Source organism: Apostichopus japonicus, chromosome 13, assembly GCF_037975245.1.
Source record: "Apostichopus japonicus isolate 1M-3 chromosome 13, ASM3797524v1, whole genome shotgun sequence".
NCBI classification, from domain to species: Eukaryota; Metazoa; Echinodermata; class Holothuroidea; order Aspidochirotida; family Stichopodidae; genus Apostichopus; species Apostichopus japonicus.
Window position 1 is genome coordinate 10,379,499 of NC_092573.1, and position 25,265 is coordinate 10,404,763.

At 37.2% G+C, this 25,265-nt stretch overlaps 1 protein-coding gene across 2 annotated transcripts in view; it reads right to left on the reverse strand.

Annotated features, from left to right (window-relative positions):
• LOC139978160 (semaphorin-1A-like) overlaps nucleotides 1–25,265 on the reverse strand; it is an 81,201-nt gene that overhangs the window by 15,299 nt on the left and 40,637 nt on the right. For both annotated transcript variants that reach the window (XM_071988067.1, XM_071988066.1), the window contains 2 exons: nucleotides 13,842–14,063; nucleotides 121–419 (listed from right to left, as the gene is read on the reverse strand). In XM_071988067.1, the coding sequence (XP_071844168.1) occupies nucleotides 121–419; nucleotides 13,842–14,010 (468 nt within the window). In that variant the 5' untranslated portion in view covers nucleotides 14,011–14,063. The remainder of the gene's footprint in view (nucleotides 1–120; nucleotides 420–13,841; nucleotides 14,064–25,265) is intronic.

Consider the following 25,265-nt stretch of genomic DNA (forward strand, 5'->3'; position numbering starts at 1 on the left):
AAAAAAAATAATGTGGATGTATCAAGTAAATCAACTACTGTGTGATAAGAAATAAAAATAAGAGAGTTTATCTGAACCAAACTTAACAAAGCTAACAACAGAAGATAAATTAGAACCTACCGGATAAATTCGGCATACTGGAGCTTGGGCTCCTGTTCCACAGACAACGAGCCGATTAGTTTCCACATCAAATTCAATAACTTGGACAAAGTTTTGACACTCCCACTCTTCTTCTCCTTTTATTAAACAATCCGTTATTTTATCTTGAGGTATCGTCCAGTTTTTCGTCGCAAACTGTTGAGCGAAAGGATAAGTTAAATCTACGACGAAAAAACAGTTTCTGGCTCCGATTAACAACGAGCCTGTGTTTGGTAAATTTGTAACAGCACCGACACTGTCTGCTTGGAACTGCCTCAGACCTGCAAAGAAAGAAAAAGAAGAAAATATATCAATTTAGATCTTTTGATATAGTATAGCAGATTATGTACAGTAGGTCATATTTCTTTCTTTAAGCCTATACTTGATTTTCTAGACTTATAATGGTTGTAATGTTAACATAATTTAAATTATATGTTGGAATTCATTCATCACACCTCATGCAAATACAGTATAGATATACATAATGCACAGATCCCGTTAGGCTTTCTTAACCATTCTAGGTTATGCTGAATAGTTATAGAGCGAATAGCCGAACACATAAATATAATTTCCGACATCAATATCCTCCAGATTTTCCTGCCAAATAAACATTTCTTGAGGAACAATTAAATACCGACTTAACATCATATTAATAACTGCCAACTTTGTGTAACTTGTGAGATCGTTCCCTACCAAATTAAACCCAAAATTGGAACTTTTTATACCAATTCAAGAACTGTTTATCACAAAGATTTGTTTTATATTAACAAGAGCCCAAGGGCACTGTGGTTCCTTGCTTGGGGTATATGACAATACACATAATATTATCAAGCAAGATTGGGCTCAAAATAATCCAAGTAATTGTGGTCCTACATGTTCCCATAAAGTAACCAACACTATAGCCAGCACTTTTGTGATCACAAAATGTGATCGGATTTTTTATCAAAAGGCACTTTTGAGATCTAAATATGGCGTCGCAAATGTAAGAAATATAAGAGACCTACAAGCGTGTCAACAGATATGATAACAATGGTGACCTCAGATGACATGACCTTTAAGTTTCAAAATGTTTCACCACCCCGTTCACAACTTGTCCCAAAATATCAACCATGTCACACCTTGGCATTGAGATTTAATTGCATTAAATGTCAAAAAATTAACTTTGAACTTGTATGTAACTTCACACACAAAGGTCACCCGGAGGTCAACCAATTGAAATTTTTGATCGGTGAGACCTAAATAGAGCATGACTGTAAAAAATTCAAACATTTTTTCTTTGCCCATTTTCTCCCCCATAATACTACTTTTTTAACATTAGCTGACCTTTGGTGACCTTGGATCACATGACCGTTAAGTTTGAAAATATTCCCCTATACCATTTGCAACTTGTCCAAAAAAATCAACCTTGTCACACCTTGGCACTGGGAGTTATTGCATGAAATGTGTGAAAATTAACTTTGACCTCAAATAACTTCGCACACGAAGGTCAAATGGGGGTCAACCCATTGACATTTATGATCAGAAGGTACATTTAAAAACTGAAAATAGCATCGAAACTGTAAAATCCACAAAACACGAAAAGGTCACCAGAGGTCAAATTGAGGTCAAGGGTCAACCAGATGCGGGTCGACAATTGGATTACATTGAAGCAACTCCCAACCCTAACGGACAATTTGTTCTCAAGTTGTCGCAAAAATACTAGTTTTTTATCATTAATTGACCTTTGGTGACCTTGTATCACATGACCGTTAAGTTTGAAACTATTCCCCTATACCATTTGCAACTACTCCAAAAATATCAACCTTGTCACACCTTGGAACTGGGAGTTATTGCATTCAATGTCTGAAAATTAACTTTGAACCTCATATAACTTCGCACACGAAGGTCACACGGGGGTCAACCCATTGACATTTATGATCAGAAGGTACCTTTGACATCTGAAAATAGCATCGAAACTGTAAAAATCCCTAAAACACTAAAAAGGTCACCAGAGGTCACCAGAGGTCAAATTGAGGTCAAGGGTCACCCAGATGCGGGTCGACAATTGGATTACATTGAAGCAACTCCCAACCCTAACGGACAATTTGTTCTCAAGTTATCGCAAAAAATACTAGTTTTTTATCATTAATTGACCTTTGGTGACCTCGGATCACATGACCGTTAAGTTTGAAAATATTCCCCTATACCATTTGCAACTTGTCTCAAAATATCAACTGTGTAACACCTTGGCACTGGGAGTTATTACACTAAATGTCTGAAAATTAACTTTGACCTCATATAACTTAACATACAAAGGTCACCTTGGGTCAACTTATTGACATTTTTGATTGATGAGACCTAAATTAGAGCATCAAACTATAAAAATTCAAACATTTTTTTCCTTGCCCATTTTCTACCCCCAAAATACTAGTTTTTTGACATTAATTGACCTTTGGTGACCTCGGATCACATGACCGTTAAGTTTGAAAATATTCCCCTATACCATTTGCAACTTGTCCAAAAATATCAACCATGTCACACCTTGGAACTAGGAGTTGTTGCATTAAATGTCTGAAAATTAACTTTGACCTCATATAACTTCGCACACGAAGGCCACACGGGTGTCAACCAATTGACATTTTTGATCGGAAGGTACCTTTGATATCCAAATCTAGCATCAAAACCAAACATTTCCTTTTTTGCTCGTTTCCTCCCAAAATAAGCACATTTTTTCTAATATGACCTTTGACCTTTTGACCTTGGTTTCAGATGTAGTTTAATCTCCTGATTCCAAAAAACAAAACGAAAAGTCTGTACAACCATCCTAACTCTGACCGAAAAACTTTGACCCCATATAACTTCGCACATAAAGGTCACACGGGGTCAACCTATTGACATTTATGATCAGAAGGTACCTTTGACATCTGAAAATAGCATCAAAACTGTAAAAATCCCAAAAACACGAAAAGGTCACCAGAGGTCAAATTGAGGTCAAGGGTCACCCAGATGCGGGTCGACAATTGGATTACATTGAGGCAACTCCCAACCCTAACGGACATTTCGTTCTCAAGTTATTGCAAAAATACTAGTTTTTTATCGTTAATTGACCTTTGGTGACCTCGGATCACATGACCGTTAAGTTTGAAAATGCTCCCCTAACCAGTTCACAACTTGTCCCAAAATATCAATCTTGTCGCACATTGGCACTGGGAGTTATTGCAGTTTTAATATTTTCGGTTTTTGGACCATAACTGACCTTTGGTGACCTTTGTGGGCACCAAAAACAATAGGGCACACCTTCTCCATATGGCGGATCTATAGTCCAAGTTTGGCCTCAATCTAACATTCCCTTATTGAGATAGAGCGTACCCAAGCAAGTGTCACAGACGCACACACACACATACACACATACATACACACACACACACGCCAACCTGACTGCATAGGTTCCTTTTGCTAAAGCAAGGAACCAAAAAGCTGACGTGGATGGTTTGAAGTTTTGATTCCCCTGGCCTTGTTATCTCACACCAAGTGTAACTAAACCGTTATACTAAGCTGCTTTAATCTTACTCAAACTAAAGTAGCTGATAGTACTCATCTATTGTTACAATTATAAAATTTAACCCAAATTAATGAGAGTGACTTTCTTAACCCCTGGACTGTCTCACCAGCACTGCTTAATAATTATTATCATCGACTTCTTTCAAGTGATCCTGGTTCCTTTTCTAACCATTCCTGCATTCTTGCTTTCCTAACACCTAAAGGCAAGAACTTGTTTTGCTCACATGTATGCAGGTAGAATTTTGCTTTCTTTCCTTAACTAATCAGAATCCTTCAAAACCTGAAGAGCTTTAACCACTTTATCGAGATTTAAATGAACTGCAAATGCTGGAGAGATCCTTGAGAAGCACACTTTAATGCATAATATACTAGACTATACTCGGGCATCTTTCATTCAACTTTATACTTTTGAGACAAGATACTTCATTACTATGCATAAGTACCACTAGGCCAATTTACAGATGTTATTCACGATGTGATCAACCCTATTCCGGTATCATTCCTTTCTCGGTTGTTAATTGATTTTTTTTTTCTAGTCTACGGCATCCATCTGGATCTGTCAGTAGTTCAATCACATCTCTGTTAAATGGGACAATGTTCTGAATATTGGGCAATGGGTGTTTGCACATATGTATTAAACAACAACTGTGCTATAGAATACTGTACACGTACTAGCAGGGTACATTCGATATGTGTTAAACAAACTGAACACTCTCGATTCTGGCCTCAAATACAAGAGAGGTTGAACTCATTTTTATAGTGCATACATGTATTAAAAGAACCAGTGGCGGATGGGGGGGAGGGGGAAGAGGGGAGGAGGAGGGCAGAGGGGAGGGAGGGAGGAAATATACTACACTTTGATGTGTTTCTAATCTACTATTTTAACTATAATGTCCGCAATACAAATTTGTCTAGTGTCTCATAGCAAAATTCTATGCTATATGCTACCCAAATTATACAAGTTGTATACAGCATTTTTATTTTTTTGTACACAGGAACCGTAGTATTTTATAAGAGACAAAATGCAATGGAAACAAAAACTGCCATACAAACTTTTAACACTAAAATTAGTTCCCTCCTATTGTCTGCAAAACATCATACAGAAAATTATATTACTTCTCCTAGTAACCATGGAGGTGTATTGTAGTCCCTTAGGTCCTATACCAATACCAAGGACTACAAAATGGTGAAGACATGACCCACCAGATGGACCCTGATCGAGGGACCGCACATAACATGTAGTATTCAAGCGCAGACCTGTCTGTTTATGCCATCATCTACCGTAAGTGGTCAAAGCCAACCGAACCGAAAATATATTAACCACGGTTTTGCGAAAACTTCTCTCTTCTTCCCCTACAGGAGAAAAACGTCTACCTCCCAAACTTTTCAATCGATACAAAATTTTATGTTTTGTATGCCATCTGCACAAACTTCGAATTTGGAATCTCTTAAATCTGTTAGTGCCTCTGGCATGTATTTATCATTCCTGAGAATACATTTACACAGGTATCTTATCGTTGCCATCATCCTCCTGAAATTTAATGTTAAAACCTTGCAGCCTCCCGGTACTGAATGTTCTACAGAGCAGGCACATTTCCGAACATCCCTTCGTTAGAAGAGAGAAGAGAAAAAACATTGATGCATAGCATTTTCTGATGAATTCCATTTTCCAGGTTAATTGAAATTCCTGGTAATATCATTTTCCAGTAGTGTTTTCCTTTCATGTAGCCTAACCCCAGGAGGAGCTTTGACTAGTCTGGTAAGAATTAAAAGCCAACCTTTTGATAAGTTTCTCTGATCATTAGGGACATGACATTTTTTTTTTTTTGTGGCCCAAGGGCAGTTTCAAGACATCCAAACAAAAGAGGAGACCCTTTGACCTTGCAAAGTTTTTGCCATTAAAAAGTGAAAAAATAATTCATGGATGAAAGTATATTGGGTTCATCAGTGTGTAGACGAGTGACTCCTGTTGAGTTCAAAACATAAACTGGTTAAGTCATGATTGATATAACAAGGTATACATCCTGTGGATGATAGGGTCAAAACATCAACAATCATACAGACTCACTGACTGCCTTTGGAGGTTAAAAGCAGAAAATATTTTGAATGAAAATATTTACCATGACTTTTCCAGACTTCTGAAAGCCTCTACAATGTTGTCTATTGCTTTCAGGAATGTAAATTTTACAGTATCTGTATGTTTTTTTCCCCTTCTTATCAAAACAGCTGTATATTTACTGGTAAGCCAGGTTTATCATTTGGGTGTCAATCAAATACTAAGTACACGTAATTGACGATTACTAAAAAGTAAAACTGTACTAGCATAAATTATAAAACACAAATTGAGTAAATATTAGTAAATATATATAGGATCCAAAAGTATATAATTGTGTTTTTGTTTTTTGAGTTTATATAACTTTAAAACTTTAATTTAAAACCAGATGCCTTAATCACTGATTGCATAAAAATCAGACCCTTCGTTAAGAGAATGGCATTAGGCGTATTAATTACATGCTTCCACAATTATGTGGACTGAATTACTGTACATGCAAGACAGAGAGGTTTCAGAGAGCATTATTTCAGTGACAGCTCGTTAAATCATGTTCCTTTAAAGAGCGCTACATCTCACCTAGAAGGTATACCACTAGATCATATCTCATCACATTCAGAAATACCATCTGGAACTCAAAGGTCAAGCTAAACAGTTCTTTATGTAAAGATGTATAATTTTGTTTTTTCAGGCTCTGTGGATATAGTGTGATTTGACACCATTCTCACAAACATATCGCTGCTGCTTAGGAGAGTAAAGAAAAGCGAAAAACGAGGAGGAGAGTAAGAAAAGAATGCAAAGGAGACAAAAAATGGGAGGTGCTTCTCAGTAAAGATTGAGATAGTTAGTAAGAAACTGGAGGAAATCCAACCCATGGATGTCACCTAACACCAGGCAACTCTGTTCTAACCTAGCCAATGTGTCTCCATCTCACCTACATCAGTTAAACAAATCACCGTGCACACATCTAATATTGGCAGTGTTTACAACAGTTTGTCAGATAACTACTCAGAGATTACATTATCCCTCACCTGGCTGCTTCTGGAAACTGTTCTTCAATTTTCTATCAAGAAGTACGATCTCTATGAGTCCATACTGGGGATTGTTTAATTATGTGTTTTAACTAAAAGAGACCCTGAACAATGCTGTAGATTGCTAAATCCTGTATCTTCAAGTTGACTGGCTTATTTTTGATTATCACTGATCGTTTGACGATAAGAATCTAGACACATGTCTACCATTTTATTGATTAAAACCTTTAATACCGTGTTCACGTTTAGATCGATGAAAAACACAGAAAATTACAGAAAGAGACACACTCCTTAAAATAAAAGAGGCACAGTACTGGGGATATATTTGTAAGATCGACATTATCCTGGATTTTATTGCTGCCAACGAGGAAGAACCAAATAATTTTTTTTTTAAGTCCAGCTGTTACCTCAATGTTGTGAGTGTCCATCTAATGTAGTTTATTTAGTTTTGTTTTTAACTTTCAAATCAGCACAAACTGATGGGTAGGTCTACAAGCTACTTTCAGCCGGCTCAATATTCAGATTTTATGCAATTAAAAAATATTAATCAGTGTCCTAAAACTCATTAACCGTCATCGGTTCATGCACTAATTTGTAGGCCTTGGACACATATGTCGGGTCAGAATACGCGGATGATAATTATCTAACATCCCACCAAAATTGACGAGTACAGACTCCTGCTCGGAAACGTTTCAAAGCAGGTGTAGTTGTACATCGCCATCGGCAAGCAAAATCAATTCTTCCGACACGCTACTTATCCGTCCTGCTAGTTGGGTTTTTTTTCTCTTTTCTTTTTTTGTAGAGCCGAAGGTCGCAGCATAGTGTATCGACAATCTTCCACATCATTAGGTATTGAGTCGATACAGTGTATTGAGGCAGGATAAAAGCTCTTCTCATAGACGTGTAGGTTATAGTGAAACAACAAAAGGACTGTAGCATACAATGGAAATATGTATAGAGCCGGGAGATGATCAGATGAACGTACGTCGTCTGCTGCTTGGATTACCTAATGTCTGCTGTATCAGCCTGTATGCCTTTTATTTTTGTCCTCAAGTTGTACACAAATGTATAGTTTAATAGCTGCAATTTGAGAGTGGATGTAAATTTATTTACAGACGTTTGTGGGGATGTGATGTAAATACTAAGTACTCCCAAAAAGATGCTGTCTTGTGTTTAATGAAGAAATCTGCATTGTGTCAGGTACAGCTATTCTTTCATTGTGGGCCTGTAGCCAATGGACTTATAGAACTTGTTTATATGCAATGATTAGTTTGACAATTTTGTTATTCTTTAATGTTATTTGATACAATAATAAAATCCTATCATTTAATACAGTTAATAATTGATAGTTAATTGCCATGATGCATTCTAGTTCAAATCACATAAATTATGTGCTGTAATAAAGATTGAATTTTCTTGTTTGTTTCTCACATGTGGTGAAATATTTACTGTTCTTGTGAGAAAAGGTCTGGATGACCAAAATAGCTCTACAAAGAACAGGAAATACTAAAGCTCTGGGGTCTTTAAGACACCAAGCAGAAGCAAACCATTTACTAAATACAGTCAGTGCTCATGTGTACACAAAACGCTACTGCCATGTTAAAGAGTATTAAAAGAGGATTTTCTTCAAGTGAACCAGGGCATTTGATCAGTTGATATATCAGTTTGAGGAAAATCTACCAGGAAGTCACTACACGATTTCTGAAAGATAATCCTGTGTGGATCATATCTGGTGTACAATATCAAAGAAGTTTATAGGCCAGGCTACTGCAGTAATATTTTACTTCAAGAAACAGGAGTAACAGACACTAAACAGGAAAGTAAAACCAGAAATCCAGCAGACTTTAATAGTTGATTCCTTGCCAATGAGCTGTAAGTTAATACTGTATATGGAATCACCGGATTGATAGAGCAACTGAGGAAAATGTGGCCTGAAGTCAAGTACCAGAACACCAGAAAAAGGGTTCCAAGGTAACTTCACCATTGCAAAGGTATGACCCTTCTAAAAGTTGATAACAGTCATTAATGGAAGTGGGAAAACCTTTTAGCCACTTAAAATAGGAAAGGTCCAATCATAACACAGAAAAGCCATTCATCTAAGATATGGTTGAGTTGAAAGATCACAAGGTTTCCAGACTTTGACCTCTACTGACTGCAAATGACCTCTGACATTCTTGGAAAAACACTACAGATCTGCTACTTACTAACTTACCAACGGCAAGCTACACACAAAGTTCCTGCGATTTCCACTTTTGAGGTATTGTGTGAACAATGTTTTCAGACTTTGACCTGTGCTGACCTCAAATGACCTTTGACCAATACCAACAACAATCATAAACCAGTTCTACCTTGAGGGAACCTAGATACCAAATATAAGGCGCACCCAAGTTATCCTTCTGAAGTTAGAACGTGTACAAGCTAGTGTCACATACACACACGCATATACCATCACCATCGCATGGATTCCTTCTCCCTTCGGCAAGGATTCAAAGATGGAGAAGAGGAAGAAGAAAAAGAAGAAGAAAATCCTCAAGTCCTGTTTTCCACTTGCTTGGTTCTGAAAAGATGTGATTGACTGGACTAAGGCAAATCTGGATCTACAGATTAGCCTAGGTCTATTTATCAGGGTTTCCCGCTCTTTTGGAATATATGGAAAACAACCAGTCAAGAATACACAATGAATGCCTCGGCCTTGATTACGTAAGGCCACCTTAGCAACAGACTGATACTGAAATTGGCAGAGTGCCAAAAGACAGGTACTGCCACCCTCATATCATTGTACTCTTCTGGGGGCTTCTTGTCATGTACTGTAATAATCACCACCAACCTTAATTTCAAGGCATAATTTAGTTGGTCAATACTTTGAAGGGGAGGGGGAGAGTACATGGAGACATCCATGGTCTGGACCACTATGAAAATATTGGCAATTTCTAGAATGGTCAAAGTCTGGGTCCAAAGTTAGCTTGACCTTTACCGTAAGTAAACCTGACTAGCATATATGGTAAACAAATTCAGGAGTGAGCAAAATATATATATTTTCTTCCCTCTTACAAAATTAATTATTAGTCATTCAAAAGATATGACCTGATAGTATTAAGAGTATTATTCCTGAATTTTATTTGTTTATCTACCATCCCCTATTTTCTAATGGACAAACCACACTGCAATTACCAACAGTCCCGTGCAGACGTCACTAGTTTTGTTAACAAATGGTTTTCTTTGATTTAATTATTTGGTAAACTGGGTAGTTATATTTTCTTTGACAATGCCTACAACCCTTAGGCATACTATGAATAAGGTTTTACGTCCTCCATATTCTATACAGTATACACGGTCCACATAAAGATTTTCAAGGTTCAATAACTCACAACTGAAATGAGAAAGAAAAGAGGGCCTCCCATTCCTTCTTTGGGGCATGTTTTCTGCAAAATCAGGACAACAAACCCTTTCAAAAAGCTTTTAAAGGTTTTGCTTGGCTTTATATATCTTTTTTTTCCTTTTTGCAAGAATTTAATTCTTTATTCATCTTTTGTCTGCAATAGAAATAAAATAACTGCCGCGCAAACAGAATAATACTTGTTGGTTTGGATAAGTAACAAGAGCCCAAGGGCACTGTGGTTCCTTGCTTGGGGTATATGACAATACACATCATATTATCAAGCAAGATTGGGCTGAAATAGTCCAAGTAATTGTCCTACATGTTCCCATAAAGTAACCAACACTATAGCCAACACTTTTGTGATCACCGTAAATGTGATCAGATTTTATATCAAAAGGCACTTTTGAGATCTAAATATGGCGTCGAAAATGTAAGAAATATAAGAGACCTACAAGCGTGTCAACAGATATGATAACAATAGTGACCTCAGATGACATGACCTTGAAGTTTCAAAATGTTCCACCACCCCATTCACAACTTGTCCCAAAATATCAACCATGTCACACCTTGGCATTGAGATTTAATTGCATTAAATGTCAAAAAATTAACTTTTGAACTTGTATGTAACTTTACACACAAAGGTCACCCGGAGGTCAACCAATTGACATTTTTGATCGGTGAGACCTAAATAGAGCATGACTGTAAAAATTCAAACATTTTTTCTTTGCCCATTTTCTCCCCCCATAATACTACTTTTTTAACATTAGCTGACCTTTGGTGACCTTGGATCACATGACCGTTAAGTTTGAAAATATTCCCCTATACCATTTGCAACTTGTCCAAAAAAATCAACCTTGTCACACCTTGGCACTGGGAGTTATTGCATTAAATGTGTGAAAATTAACTTTGACCTCAAATAACTTCGCACACGAAGGTCAAATGGGGGTCAACCCATTGACATTTATGATCAGAAGTACCTTTAACATCTGAAAATAGCATCGAAACTGTAAAAATCCACAAAACACGAAAAGGTCACCAGAGGTCAAATTGAGGTCAAGGGTCACCCAGATGCGGGTCGACAATTGGACTTCATTGAAGCAACTCCCAACTCTAACGGACAATTTGTTCTCAAGTTATCGCAAAAATACTAGTTTTTTATCATTAATTGACCTTTGGTGACCTTGTATCACATGACCGTTAAGTTTGAAAATATCCCTCTATACCATTTGCAACTACTCCAAAAATATCAACCTTGTCACACCTTGGAACTGGGAGTTATTGCATTAAATGTCTGAAAATTAACTTTGATCTCCTATAACTTCCCACACCAAGGTCACACAGGGGTCAACCCATTGACATTTATGATCAGAAGTTACCTTTAACATCTGAAAATAGCATCGAAACTGTAAAAAATCCACAAAACACGAAAAGGTCACCAGAGGTCAAATTGAGGTCAAGGGTCACCCAGATGCGGGTCGACAATTGGATTACATTGAAGCAACTCCCAACCCTAACGGACAATTTGTTCTCAAGTTATCGCAAAAAATACTAGTTTTTTTATCATTAATTGACCTTTGGTGACCTCGGATCACATGACCGTTAAGTTTGAAAATATTCCCCTATACCATTTGCAACTTGTCTCAAAATATCAACTGTGTAACACCTTGGCACTGGGAGTTACTACACTAAATGTCTGAAAATTAACTTTGACCTCATATAACTTAACATACAAAGGTCACCTTGGGTCAACTTATTGACATTTTTGATTGATGAGACCTAAATTAGAGCATCAAACTATAAAAATTCAAACATTTTTTCTTTGCCCATTTTCTACCCCCAAAATACTAGTTTTTTGACATTAATTGACCTTTGGTGACCTCGGATCACATGACCGGTAAGTTTGAAAATATTCCCCTATACCATTTGCAACTTGTCCAAAAATATCAACCATGTCACACCTTGGAACTGGGAGTTGTTGCATTAAATGTGTGAAAATTAACTTTGACCTCGTATAACTTCGCACACGAAGGTCACACGGGTGTCAACCAATTGATATTTTTGATCGGAAGGTACCTTTGATATCCAAATCTAGCATCAAAACCAAACATTTTCTTTTTTGATCATTTCCTCCCAAAATAAGCACATTTTTTCTAATGTGACCTTTGACCTTTTGACCTTGGTTTCAGATGTAGTTTAATCTCCTGATTCCAAAAAACAAAACGAAAAGTCTGTACAACCATCCTAACTCCGACCGAAAAACTTTGACCCCATATAACTTCGCACATAAAGGTCACACGGGGTCAACCTATTGACATTTATGATCAGAAGGTACCTTTGACATCTGAAAATAGCATCGAAACTGTAAAAATCCTAAAAACACGAAAAGGTCACCAGAGGTCAAATTGAGGTCAAGGGTCACCCAGATGCGGGTCGACAATTGGATCACATTGAGGCAACTCCCAACCCTAACAGACATTTCGTTCTCAAGTTATCGCAAAAATACTAGTTTTTTATCATTAATTGACCTTTGGTGACCTCGGATCACATGACCGTTATGTTTGGAAATGCTCCCCTAACCAGTTCACAACTTGTCCCAAAATATCAATCTTGTCGCACATTGGCACTGGGAGTTATTGCAGTTTTAATATTTTCGGTTTTTGGACCATAACTGACCTTTGGTGACCTTTGTGGGCACCAAAAACAATAGGGCACACCTTCTCCATATGGCGGATCTATAGTCCAAGTTTGGCCTCAATCCAACATTCCCTTATTGAGATAGAGCGTACCCAAGCAAGTGTCACAGACACACACACACACACACACACACACATACATACATACATACATACATACATACACACACACACACGCCAACCTGACTGCATAGGTTCCTTTTGCTAAAGCAAGGAACCAAAAATAAAACTTGTAGGTTTGTTTTGGAAGTTTTACATAAAGCTGGTGGACCATAAATCATCAGTGTCATGGTGACAAATAATGGATTCAACCTCCAACGTAACAACAAAAATCCAATACAGGATAGTGGATACATGATTTTGTGTTTCTACTTCCGTTGTAGAACAGCTTTCTAATCACTTAAAGCTAATTCACCTGGGTTATACTTCCGACAATTGAAAAGAAATTCTTTTACTTCAATAATTCCATTTCACCTTCACGATTAAGCAGGAATCATTGACAGTATTTAAATTATGCTAATCTTATTGTTTCCTATGATTTAGAATTGTTTCAATTTTCTAATTCAGCCAACCAACTTCACATATTGGCACGTAATATCCATCCAGCTACAGTACTAGGAACATCAACAGGACGTTGTTTCTTATTTTAGTTTCCTCTTTATCTTGTCAAAGAATATTACTATTCCCAAAAAAATGAAGAAACGCCCGACAAATTGAATTGAGCTACGGTCCTGCAATCTATTAAAGAAATACCCCGCATTTTTATCAATAATATAAGACCACAAAGAGAAATAACAGCGTAAACAAAATTAAAATTTATTTTCTCTTCCCTGGAAAGACGTCCGGAACCCGCGTGGAGTGATACATCATCCACTGCTATCCGCCTCCCAGACGATCAATCAAACTCTCTCCTGTCTCTCGTCTCACCATCTTTCCCTCGACACGTACGCACGTTACCCTACGTACTTACGGACAGACTTACAAAGTCAAAAACTGCAAAAGGCACTCACCAAAGTGATAGTATTCGTCTGATCTCAGTTTCTCTACTTGGTCGCGGAACCGCATTTCGAAAGTATTGAAGGCATCTGTTATTATGTAATGTGTGATAAATATTAGGAGGACTGATCTGCAAGCTCGACTTAGCAGCAACCGAACACTCCGCAGAAGAAGAAGCTCCATGATGCTAACAAATGAATAACCTTCGATTGGTCCTTGGTTGAGGTAAAATTAGTCTGTGAAATTAACAAAACCAAAAAAGAACATGACAATGATAAAATAGTCAAGGACGATAACTTTCATGAATAATTTCCAGTGAGAAGCCAATTTATTTAATACGCTAAAAAGAGTTAGATATATTTATCAGCAAATTTCCTGAATAAAAAAACACCAAACAAACTGCACAACTCCTGACAACACAATTATATTATTTACGTACTGAATTAACAGCACTGCTATGTCAGTAACTTAATTGTACTGCGATTAGTTTTAATAATAGGGATCATAAGTCTGTAGACCTTTTATTACACCACAGCAAATATATATATATATTTTTTTTGGGGGGGGGAAACTTCTAGATACATCCTTTACTGTTGCATTTAAAAGGAATATAAACCACAATAATACTGAACATATCAGTATTACAAAATTACCCCAAAACGTGGCCTTAATTAAGTTAACGAGGCGTGCCAACGGAAGAGAGAGCAGAAAGAGTCAGAGAGACTTGATGCCCCAGGTAAGCAATTGTACATTGATATGCTGAGATCAGGTTAGGAGAAACTCTATAAAGAAAGAGCCTGTATGAAATAACACAGTGCTGTTGGTACAGTATGTGAACTGATTGACTGCACTGGGGATGATGTGAGTCATCTTGTTTAGATGGGGAGACAGCTGGAAATAAATCTGCGGTCAGTGTGTGTCGCACATAAAATATAGATAGAACATCAAAGGATTGTGGGAGTAATGCTATATAATCAATTCATAAATTATCAATATTTCTCAATTTCTTGTTCACAGAGGAAGCATCCCTTACAAATTTTGATATTTCCATTTTTTTTTTATTGATGTCATACATGTTGTTATTTTGACTAAACTTTGAAGCTTTTGATATTCTCCCCTATTGTTTGGACTCATATCTGTTTTTCAATAATGAAAACATATCTAAGATAAAAAGATAACATTAACATACACAATAATGACTACTACTCAATTAATATTGATAGCTTTAATAAACTAACAAACATCTCAGATAGCTACAGTCACTACTACCACAGCTTGCAAATGTTTTACTTTTTACCTAAGGATTTTTCCCCCCTAACAAGAAAAACATCAGCGAAAATATTAGATTACATATTTCATATACAATTCATCCCATTTGTCATCTATGAAGCCTTGTTCATGCCTCTAGCAGTGTAGCTTGATCCTGTGAAGAAATGTCGATGAGAAAGGCCGACCATGCAACAAGCATACACACTATATCAGCATGCATGACACTGTACAGTATTAGGATTCAAGTATAGGCTGCTTCATTACACAATACTCTGTAGAATACATACAACCAGCATTATACCGGCCAGTGGTTGGTGTGCTGAGATACCAAGGAAAGAATATACTAGTACAGAGTTCTATGTATGATCAGATAAAAAAGCTTCATATATATATATATATATAGCATTTCTGTAGTAATATGACTGACAAACCGAGTATGGTTGCGTGTACTTTAAAGATAAGCAGACTTAATAACAAACAGCTGACTCATGACATTACTAATACAGTTACGAATGCCCACACAGTGCTGCACTGAATTCCATCTGAGCTAGCACATCCAGTACTTACAGTATTTGAAAGATTTAAGAGGTTTCATTTGTTTCAAAGAATCTGCCATTCCTCCCTCCCAACCTCCCCCTTCCCTTCCAACCTCCCCCTCCCTGAAATGACAGTGAGGTCCAATGACTAATTGCCTTAAAAACTTGGTTCACTTAAATCACAGTTGTCCAGAATGTGGCCCTCGAGAAAGTGTTTGAGAAGCCTAGTTAATAATGTGGCCCATTTCCTATTGAATATCATGTGTGCATTCCAATCACAGGATGTAAACACATTCATTGCTGTGGCATGTGAATAGGGTAAACAAATGTCAATGCGGTCAGACAAATCAATCTAATGCCCCCCTCCCCCTCCCCAACTTAGATTGTGAATAGTCTGGAAGAACTAATCAATCTAACACATAAGGGTTTCACTTTTCTACATGTATGTGACCCTAATTCTCAAGTTCAAAAAGTTATTAACTAAAAGAGAAAATGTGTTTTTGTGCCACATGGCCGACCTGCATAATCACATTACTTTTGCAATAAAAGAACAACAGCACATTAATTATCTATGAGTCATATTATGTGGGAGAATTTGTTTGTCAAAATGGTTGTAAAGTGATCTCTATGAAAAACCTCTAAGGTTGCTTAATACTTAGAAAATGCAAACAGCCTACGTTCCACAGGAAATTGGTATTTGCGCAACAAATTTCCGCCAGTCTTGGCAAACTAATCAAATGTAATCAAATATTTTGTCACTATATTGATGTCTTGCACAGTCTCGACCATAAAATCTGATGATAACATGGCAGGCTTTATATTTACCGATCAAATCAAGTATATCGTTAGCAAGTTTCACTCTTGCCCTTGCTGCACAGTTCATCCCTTATAGTATAACTCATCGCCATGGTTTCAGTATGCCATTATATTTATCTCTATGTGGAGGGTTTCTATAATGCTGGTATTATCTTTAAAAGGCAAGGAACCACAAATCCTTTAATCAATAACAAAAGGATTAGAAACCATTGTTAATGTTTTTTTTATTTTTTAAGGACACCCCCCTTAGGTACAGTTTTCTTTTCATTTAATTTGCAATTGGGGTCAAGAGAGGATTAGCGGATTTGTTTATGCGCTTACTGTACAGTGAGTGAATGAAAAAGAAATACCATGCCACACAATCCATGTAAAGTTTGCAGACAGAATGATAAAGTCAAGACTACTAGGTTGCATAGCTAGAGTATAAATACTTCAAATCTATGACTTACCACAGATTCCACAAATTTGCATGTATATTCAGGAATGAAGCTTTAACTTCAAATGGAAAACAACTTTTGCCGAAATAAGGACTGCATTAAGCACTCCAATTTCAAGATCTCTGGAGTGCTACTCTCCAGATGGTAAAGTCAGTCTGTTTAATATTTACATTCTCCTCCCTGCAATCTTTGGTTTTTGGCCAAGACAACTGCAAGAATGTTTTAAAGCTGTATTTTGTGCTAGGTTGTGTCATTAGACACAATTAATATAGATCTGAATCATCTGACCAAACCAAACTTGTGATATTCACTGATAACTTGAAGGGTTGGAATCTGCAATTTTATGATTTTTATCCCTACGTGAGTTATCATCATTTGAAACTAAACTTGACTGGATCCATCTAAAGAACTAATAGCATTGAATAACAAAGAACGATTGAAAATTTAACCACAATTAACTCACATTAGCTAGCTTTAACTTTAATACATATCTTCAAAATTTTAAATATTTGCCATTTGTTTTTTCTGTATTAATGAAGGAAATCAATATTGTCATAATTACTTTTGCTATGTACAGTGGATACTGTTTACTTAATGTGAATGAAAGATATTAAAATGGACTGAGTGTCTTGTTTGTCAATTAATCAAACATTTAATACATCTCCCTTAATCTGCTACAAGGTTACTGGGTACATCATTAAGGCCAGACATGCTACCCTTATTAATGGCTTATCCAATCAAAAGTAACAATATTACCCTGATCCTTGAAGTTGGAAACAGACTGAATCTGAATGTATATCGATATAATCTGACCTAATGTCACCAAAGACTGCAATGCTGAATCAGACATGATATGCATTCACATTTCATCACTCATGGTTCTTTGAAAACCAGTCACATGCAAGCAGTCTACATGTGTTGTTTGTTTTCAAACATCCCCATATGGTTTTGTGAAGGCAGTCCCCCTTGGCCCTAACATTAATTCTTCAATATCATCTTCACAGCACTTTCTGTTAATACAGGCAGCACAGTGTCTATACATCCTTATCTCTTCCATATGTTGTTGGAGATACTGTCAGCATTTATGTACCTATTGCAAAACCCTGAGAGTTGTTTACAACATTTGAAGTATGACTGAGTGATATTTTGATATTGAAGTGAAATGTAATCATAGTGGTATCTCAGTGATTATGTTATCTTGTTCCTTATCATTCCATTGATGGTTATATATTCAGTCTGTAAAAACAATGGTCCAACGATTTCTCTATAATTTTACATTATGTCATGTAAGGTACATGATTCATGACAATCTGGGGACGGTTATCAATCAACGTACAGACAATACCATCCAACATATCTGACTGTTCAGGGAAAAATTTGGAAATTTGAAATTTACAAATTAAAATGTAGTTCTCTATTTCTTCTCAAGTAATAGGTTGCCATTATACCAACCAACTATTGAGAAGAAGGTAGAAAGAATCTTGGGGACAAAAAATATCCAGCAGCAAATTGGGTGGGGGGGGGGGGATGTCAGGTGATGTTAGGTCAATAGGATGACATTGATTAACACAAAGTTCGGGGAATTCACTCAAACAGAAGGCTTACAGATACTGCTTACAAAGCACACTATAGTGACTGAGAGAGTCAATGCAATGAATACTTTACCTCACAGTGTCACTTCTTTCACTTCTATTTTCAGTCATCATCTATAATTAGACAACTTTTGATTTCAGTGAATATAACCCCTTTTTTCATTGACCCCAGCAGTGGTGGGGTGGGTTGATTTGGAGAGCATTTGAAAGCAATTACTGTACTCAGTCTCGCATTGAACTTGATTAGTGATGACTGAGCGAGTGAGTAGCCTATACACTTTCTGACATGTCAACACCAACTCAGCTGCCCATTATTACTACCAATGACTTACCACAGAGAATTGACCTCATGGTACTACACAAACCACCATCTCAAATAGCATTACAAATCTCATCATCATCTTCAATGAAACATATGCCATGCCATGCCATGCCATGCCATGAATGAACAGCTTCACTTGATGCTAAGTTAGCCGACCACAGACACCCCACCCACCCCCCTTCAAAGAGCTATGAACTTGTGATGCTGCAGTCCACAGCGAGAAAAATAACAAGAAACTTAATTTAAGAGGTCAACTCACAGCTGCTGTTAGGATTTCTTTGAAAGCAAACTTCAGTGATAATGATAGGAGGGCCTGCAGTTTACTATTACTACTACTAGGCCTACTATTACTACAACCATGGAGCTATAGCTCCATGCTACAACCATGATGACTGTAGTCAAATGTTGGACAAACAAACAGTGTCACCTCCTGTCAACAATCTCTAAGGCACTAGTGATAGATAACCTAGCCTAACCTAGACTAGCCTTTAAGAACTGAATTCAAAGACACTGTTGCCATTTACTTACTTAAGTAAGGAAAACTTCTTTTTTTGTCAAATTGAAGAAGTAATTATATTTTTTTACTCACAGAGAGTGACTGTGTTTGGGTAGGGTAATGGTTCAGTGCCCCACAAAGACGGGACAATGGTAAATCTATCTAACAATGAAGACCGGGAAGGTGCGGCTTGTTAATGGATTCATTAATGCAAACCACAGACTCCGGGTACTTATTTAGTGTAAAGGCAAGTACAATTGTTGTCCTTCGAAGAGGGAGTAGACCTCTGATTGGGGATGTCGTGAATACCACAACAGAGTGACTAAGATCTCTACGTAGGCGATCTCTGCGTAACATAGATGAACATATAAACAACAATTTGACGATTCTGAGTGGGCATGATAGTAAAGCTATTAATCATTCTTTTTAATTGACAACAGAGTGTGTTCCACTATACCGTAGTTGAAATTAAAACTAACAGGCTGATCACCAAGTTAAGCGTGCAAATGAATCTTTCTAACAAATTGATTAACATGGCTGTGATTGTGAAGCTAGATCATGGTACAACACTATTGCATCACACTGTAGTTGTACAAGTGAATTAAGGGGTCAATGTCCATGGTACATCCTCAGTCTTCAAAGAATCAACGTTCTTCTCAACATGCCATACCCATCCCTCTTGGCCATAATAATATGATTTAAGATGACTTAAAAAGAAAGGTGACTAAACAAAAAAAATCAAGAGAATTTCTGCATCCTACAGCTGCTTCCTGAGCACTACAAGTAAATCAAAACTCATGTGTCAATCCATTAGTCAACAGATGGTTTGGCTTCTAGTAGTATGGTTTTTATTGTCTTTATTTCGCTTATTATCAGTCATGCTTCAGTTCTCAAATTATATATCCTTGTTTCCATGTGAACCCTACTTTTCAGGCAATGACTTGCTAAACTAAACAATCAGAATCACAACTAATTGGTTACTTATTGATTTCTTTAAACCCTTAAAATTTGCAGGGACCTGACATAATAATATACTAACATTTATTGTTCTTTATATCTGTACCTTGAGATAAATAAAAGTATGTAAGAGGGATTGCACTGAATAAATTAATGCATTGTAAAGCAGTTTTATATTAATGACACACAATCAGCTCACTTCATCTACTATCATGTGAAGTGCTTACAGTACTTGATTCAGCTTGAACAATGTTAAGGGAGACAGTTCTACACTTACTGTACAAAGATACAAAAATGCCTAAGTTCTTAGCCTAGCTTTTCCATTGCTAAAAGCGGTTAAGTTATAACATACAGTTACTCATTACCCAATACAAAATACGTAAAAGACTTAAAAGAAGTTAGTACCACTGTAAGGTTCCCATGAAAATCTTTGCCCTTTCATCTACCCTCTGCCCCTAAGTTATTACCTCTCTATGTACAATTTCATGTGTCACATATCCCATGGTTCTTGGCTCCATAACCCTACCTTTTATGGCACCCTTCATGGTTTGGTAGAAGATGTAGCCTACCTTATATGGATTCATCTAACAATGTAATGTGGTTTCAAAGTTATTTAACCACAAAGAGACAAGTAGTTATAAGTTGAACTTCAACCCAAAAGTAAACCAAAACATAAATCCTGGTAAATGAAATAAAGTCTGTTCGAAAGCAACCTTAAAAAAAAACACTACCCTCATGCTGCCAATTTTGTTCTTTCTCGGTATCATTAACTTTTTCAGAGTGTAATATCTGCTTTTTTCTTTTACTCCTTTCGCAAACAGAAGCCAAGAGCTATTGCTGATTATATCAGGTAGCTCAGCCCCAACCCCCCCCCCCACCAATGTTTACAAATGACCTTGGAGGGTAAAGACCTCCAGAGGGACCAGGGTGACCTAACCCTTGACTTTGACTATTATTGAAATCCATCATCAACCTGTGAGTACCTTGCAACTAGAGGGGGATCAAATTCAAAAACTTGGCACAGAGCCAAACCAATTTTGATAGCCCCAGGCACCTCCACAACACCATGCTCAAATAGCGTGTAATCAACTGATTGCCTCTAGTTCAGAAACGGCAACCCCTGTCAGATGAGACAAATCATTTGTAAATGACACAAAATTACCGGCCTTGTTGGTTTCGGAATGATTTTCCCCAAGTTTTACAATCTTCAAGCAGCATGCGGGATACCGTCAGTCAATGACAGAAGTAAGGGTCAAGGCTACTACTATTACTACTACTTTAATACCCATCTTTATTAAGATTGACCTAGTCATGAAGATTTGTAAGGGGGGGATAAGGGGCAGCTACAGGTAGTTACTCCAGTAGAAGACAATGGCTCACTGACAAAACAAGAAACATGTCCATTAATGTCTGTCATTCACACAGCCTGGGTGTATGTCTTCTGTTGTCAATGGGGACAATATATTGATAGAAGTTTACAACAGCCAATTCACAGCCACTGCTTATAGTTAGTCAATAAGTAATGAGACTAACAAGCGAATTATTAATTATTATTTATTCTTTATAAATGACTGTAATTGTGACAGTTGCAACTGAATGAGTGACAGTAACAGCCTATCTGACAGTTGCTACTGCAGTTTACTGTGTAGCTAACAGTTGCTGCTCAATGTGTGACAGTTGCAGCCCAATGCCAGACGGCTGCAACTCAATTTGTGACCGTTACAGCACGATGTGTGACCGTTGCTGCTAAATTTGTGACAGTTGCAGGTCGATGCAAGATGGCTGCAACCTGATGGTGACAGTTGCAGCTAAATGTGTGACAGTCACAGCTACGGTAAGTAGGAGACATAGCTTACAATCAATGAAGCCTGAGTCTTCTTTTTTGTTCCACAGAAACTTAAGAGGGGAAACCTGCTCATCAGCAGAGAAGGAGAAATATAATCAAATTCTATTCCCGTCCACACCTGCTGATTTTTAAAATTTTGATGTTTTCGGTCTCACCCAGGGTCCTCCTAGAGACTGTCTTTTCCTTACAAAACCTGTTCTGGCCTCAACAAGGTTATGTACCTGCATCCCAGAACAGATACAACAAAGACTTGCCCTGGGGAAAAACAGCTATCTTTTCAATTCCAGAATAGGCAAAAAATCTACTGCAAGCTGTGTGAGTAGCTCCTGCACCAATGGTGTCCAATCTAGGCTAAACCAATTGAAGTAAACTAAAACAGTTTGCAGAAGTTTTTTCAACAATAAGCAAAAACTACTGGTGTCAAAGGTCAACACAAAAAGAAGCCTTCAGGGGTTGTTTACTCAGTTATGGGCCCCACCATAAATAGACAGAACAGATGTGTACAATCAACAGAAGGATTTTTATTGACCATCTCTGATAAGAGTAACGGCCCTCTTGACCGGTGTAAACAACAATTTAGTTTAATAGTTGAGTTGTTCTGAGTGTCAACGAAAACGAAAATCAACAACTTCAAACCACTGCATGGTAAACTTAAAAGATCCTTAATGCATCAGGTGTCTTAAATTTGGATACTTCAAAATACATACGGGTCTAACAATACAATCCACATAACCTTGAAACTCATTGCCTCAAAATTATTTTCAAACAATGAAGAAAATGTATAAGAAAACAATGTGGAGAATATTCTAATGGTTTATCATATTTAGATGTGATTAATTAAGACAATAAGCCACAGGCAGCTGTGTCTGGATGACAAGATTTCTTAGAACTGAAAGATACAAAAATTTTAAGGTTTCAATCAAATTTATATTGTAACCCTCTATAGGTTTGGAAAGCCTTGTCTGAAATTGTTAACCAAGAGCTACAAACTACTTTAACAGTAATTACCTTTTATTTAACTTGCAGTGTACCCTGGATAATAAGTACATGCTCTTGCTCTATCTGGTAATTCCAGGGAGTTGTTCCATAACGACTCCCTGGTCATAGCAATTGAGCTAAATTGGTCAGTTGCAAAGAAACCCATGGTAACAAATATTGCAAGCCTGGCCTATTAACAATATATGTATCACTCCAGCTAGAAGTAATCTGAGTCAACACAGCTAATAAATACTGGCATATTGAAATACCTTGACAAAATTTAAGCTACTTACTGTCGCCTGAAAAGAAAGCTGCCCAAAATTCTAGCATTTTAAAATTGATAAATGTTACAGTACAGTTACAACTTACAGGACCTGAAAGTAACCAGCAACCATGATAATAAATCTACTTCTAGACTTCATATCTCACCTTAGAAGTTATATTATAAACTAGGTTTTGAGTAACAGTAGAAGCCCTTACAGTGAAACTAGCTATAAATCTAGCCATGTCACTGGTCATAACAATTTCAGAGCCCCAGTTCTCAAATGCAACTAAAAGAACATCCGGTATCAAAGGTGATAGGCAGCCAACGTATGTATCTGCCAAAGAGGTAGTACAGTATTGAAGGTTTACCCTACTGTCAGTCTAAAAGCTGATGGAATTAAACAAGCTGTTATGAAACCACCAACTAACTATACATTTGATCCTCTTATACTAAAATAATGACACTGACATAACGACCAGCTCTTCTTGATTTGAAGTTATAAATTAATGTTATCATGATGAGTTAAGACAGTCTGCTTGGTAAAGTTACTGGTTCTCTGAGCATTTAATTTATGCCTTGTTGTATAAGCCCCATACGTCCATCATACCAGTGTATGAATGTACACAATACAACATAGGTATAGGAGGATGGCCCATTCGACTCTGGTATTGCAGACACAAACTTGTTTTCGGTTGTGTACCAAAACATGCAGCACCCAGCATGTAAGAAGAATATCATATGATCATAAATAAACGTCATGCTGGTGTTGTTTCAATTGCTACAAGAGACAACCTATCTACTGTATATTGGCGAGCATCTAGTGTCTTTTCTTTCCTGCAACAATATGAATGATAGAAATCTACAAACCTGCCAGCAAAATTGGTGGCATAGTGTGGCTAAACAGCACGAAGGACATGGAATGGAAGAGGGTAGGGAGAGGGTGGTGGAGACTGGAGTGGGGGAGGGGTGAGGAAGAGTGAGTATAGGTGAGAGAATGGTTGTGCATGACCATGTAAGTCAGTATGAAGTTTTCAACATTATTAGTTCTTGATTATTGTTTGTTAACTTCACTGTACACTTACACGATGATATAATACACACAGCTGTATTGGTTTGGTCGCCATATTGCAACACTATCTTTTTGCCAGAATAGTAGTTATTGCAAGGTCTTCATTGAATCTTTCAACTAATGATGTCTACATGTATGGAAACACAGTTCATTTAGACATACTGTAAGCGTTTATGTCGGGGAAGTAATGATATTGGTGTAGGGGAACCTGAAAAGGTCTTCCCTTGGCCTTTAAATTTACACAACACTCCACCTTCCTGTTTGCCAACAACTTGCCTGGTAGAGTACAGTAGTTATAAAGTTAAAACTTCATTCTTTAAAGGTTAAACTGCAATGGGTTTGGGCTTGGACTGATGCCATATATTCTAAAGAAATCTATTTTAAAAGTTGAAAACCAAACACTTTTGGAGCTTTGTGTCTCTCCATGCATGACTGCACCGTCTTTCATGCTTGAAGTAGATTTGAACAATGCTTGTTTGCTATAAGTCTCAAGTCTTTTATAAAGTTTCAGAGAAACTCTCCTATTGTTCAATCGATTGTAGGACAGATTACAACAACAGAGAGGCTGCCACAGGGGCTAGGTTGGAGTTTCAGAGTGTGAAAACCACACGTTCCCCTACGTTAGTTTTAACACTCGGTCTGAAGCATGTTACAAAACTCCAAGTGTGTAAAAGAAAACACTTGCTATTCATCCGAGCTGTGCACGGAGCGTGCCCAAAAGGTGGCATGTCTGCTGCCAAACACACAATTCTAGTTTTTGAATAAAGCTGGTGCAAAATATACCAGAATTGATAAAACAACCCCCATTTGTTGGGATGTTAAAATAACAGGACACTGCCTTCACCTGTTATCTGA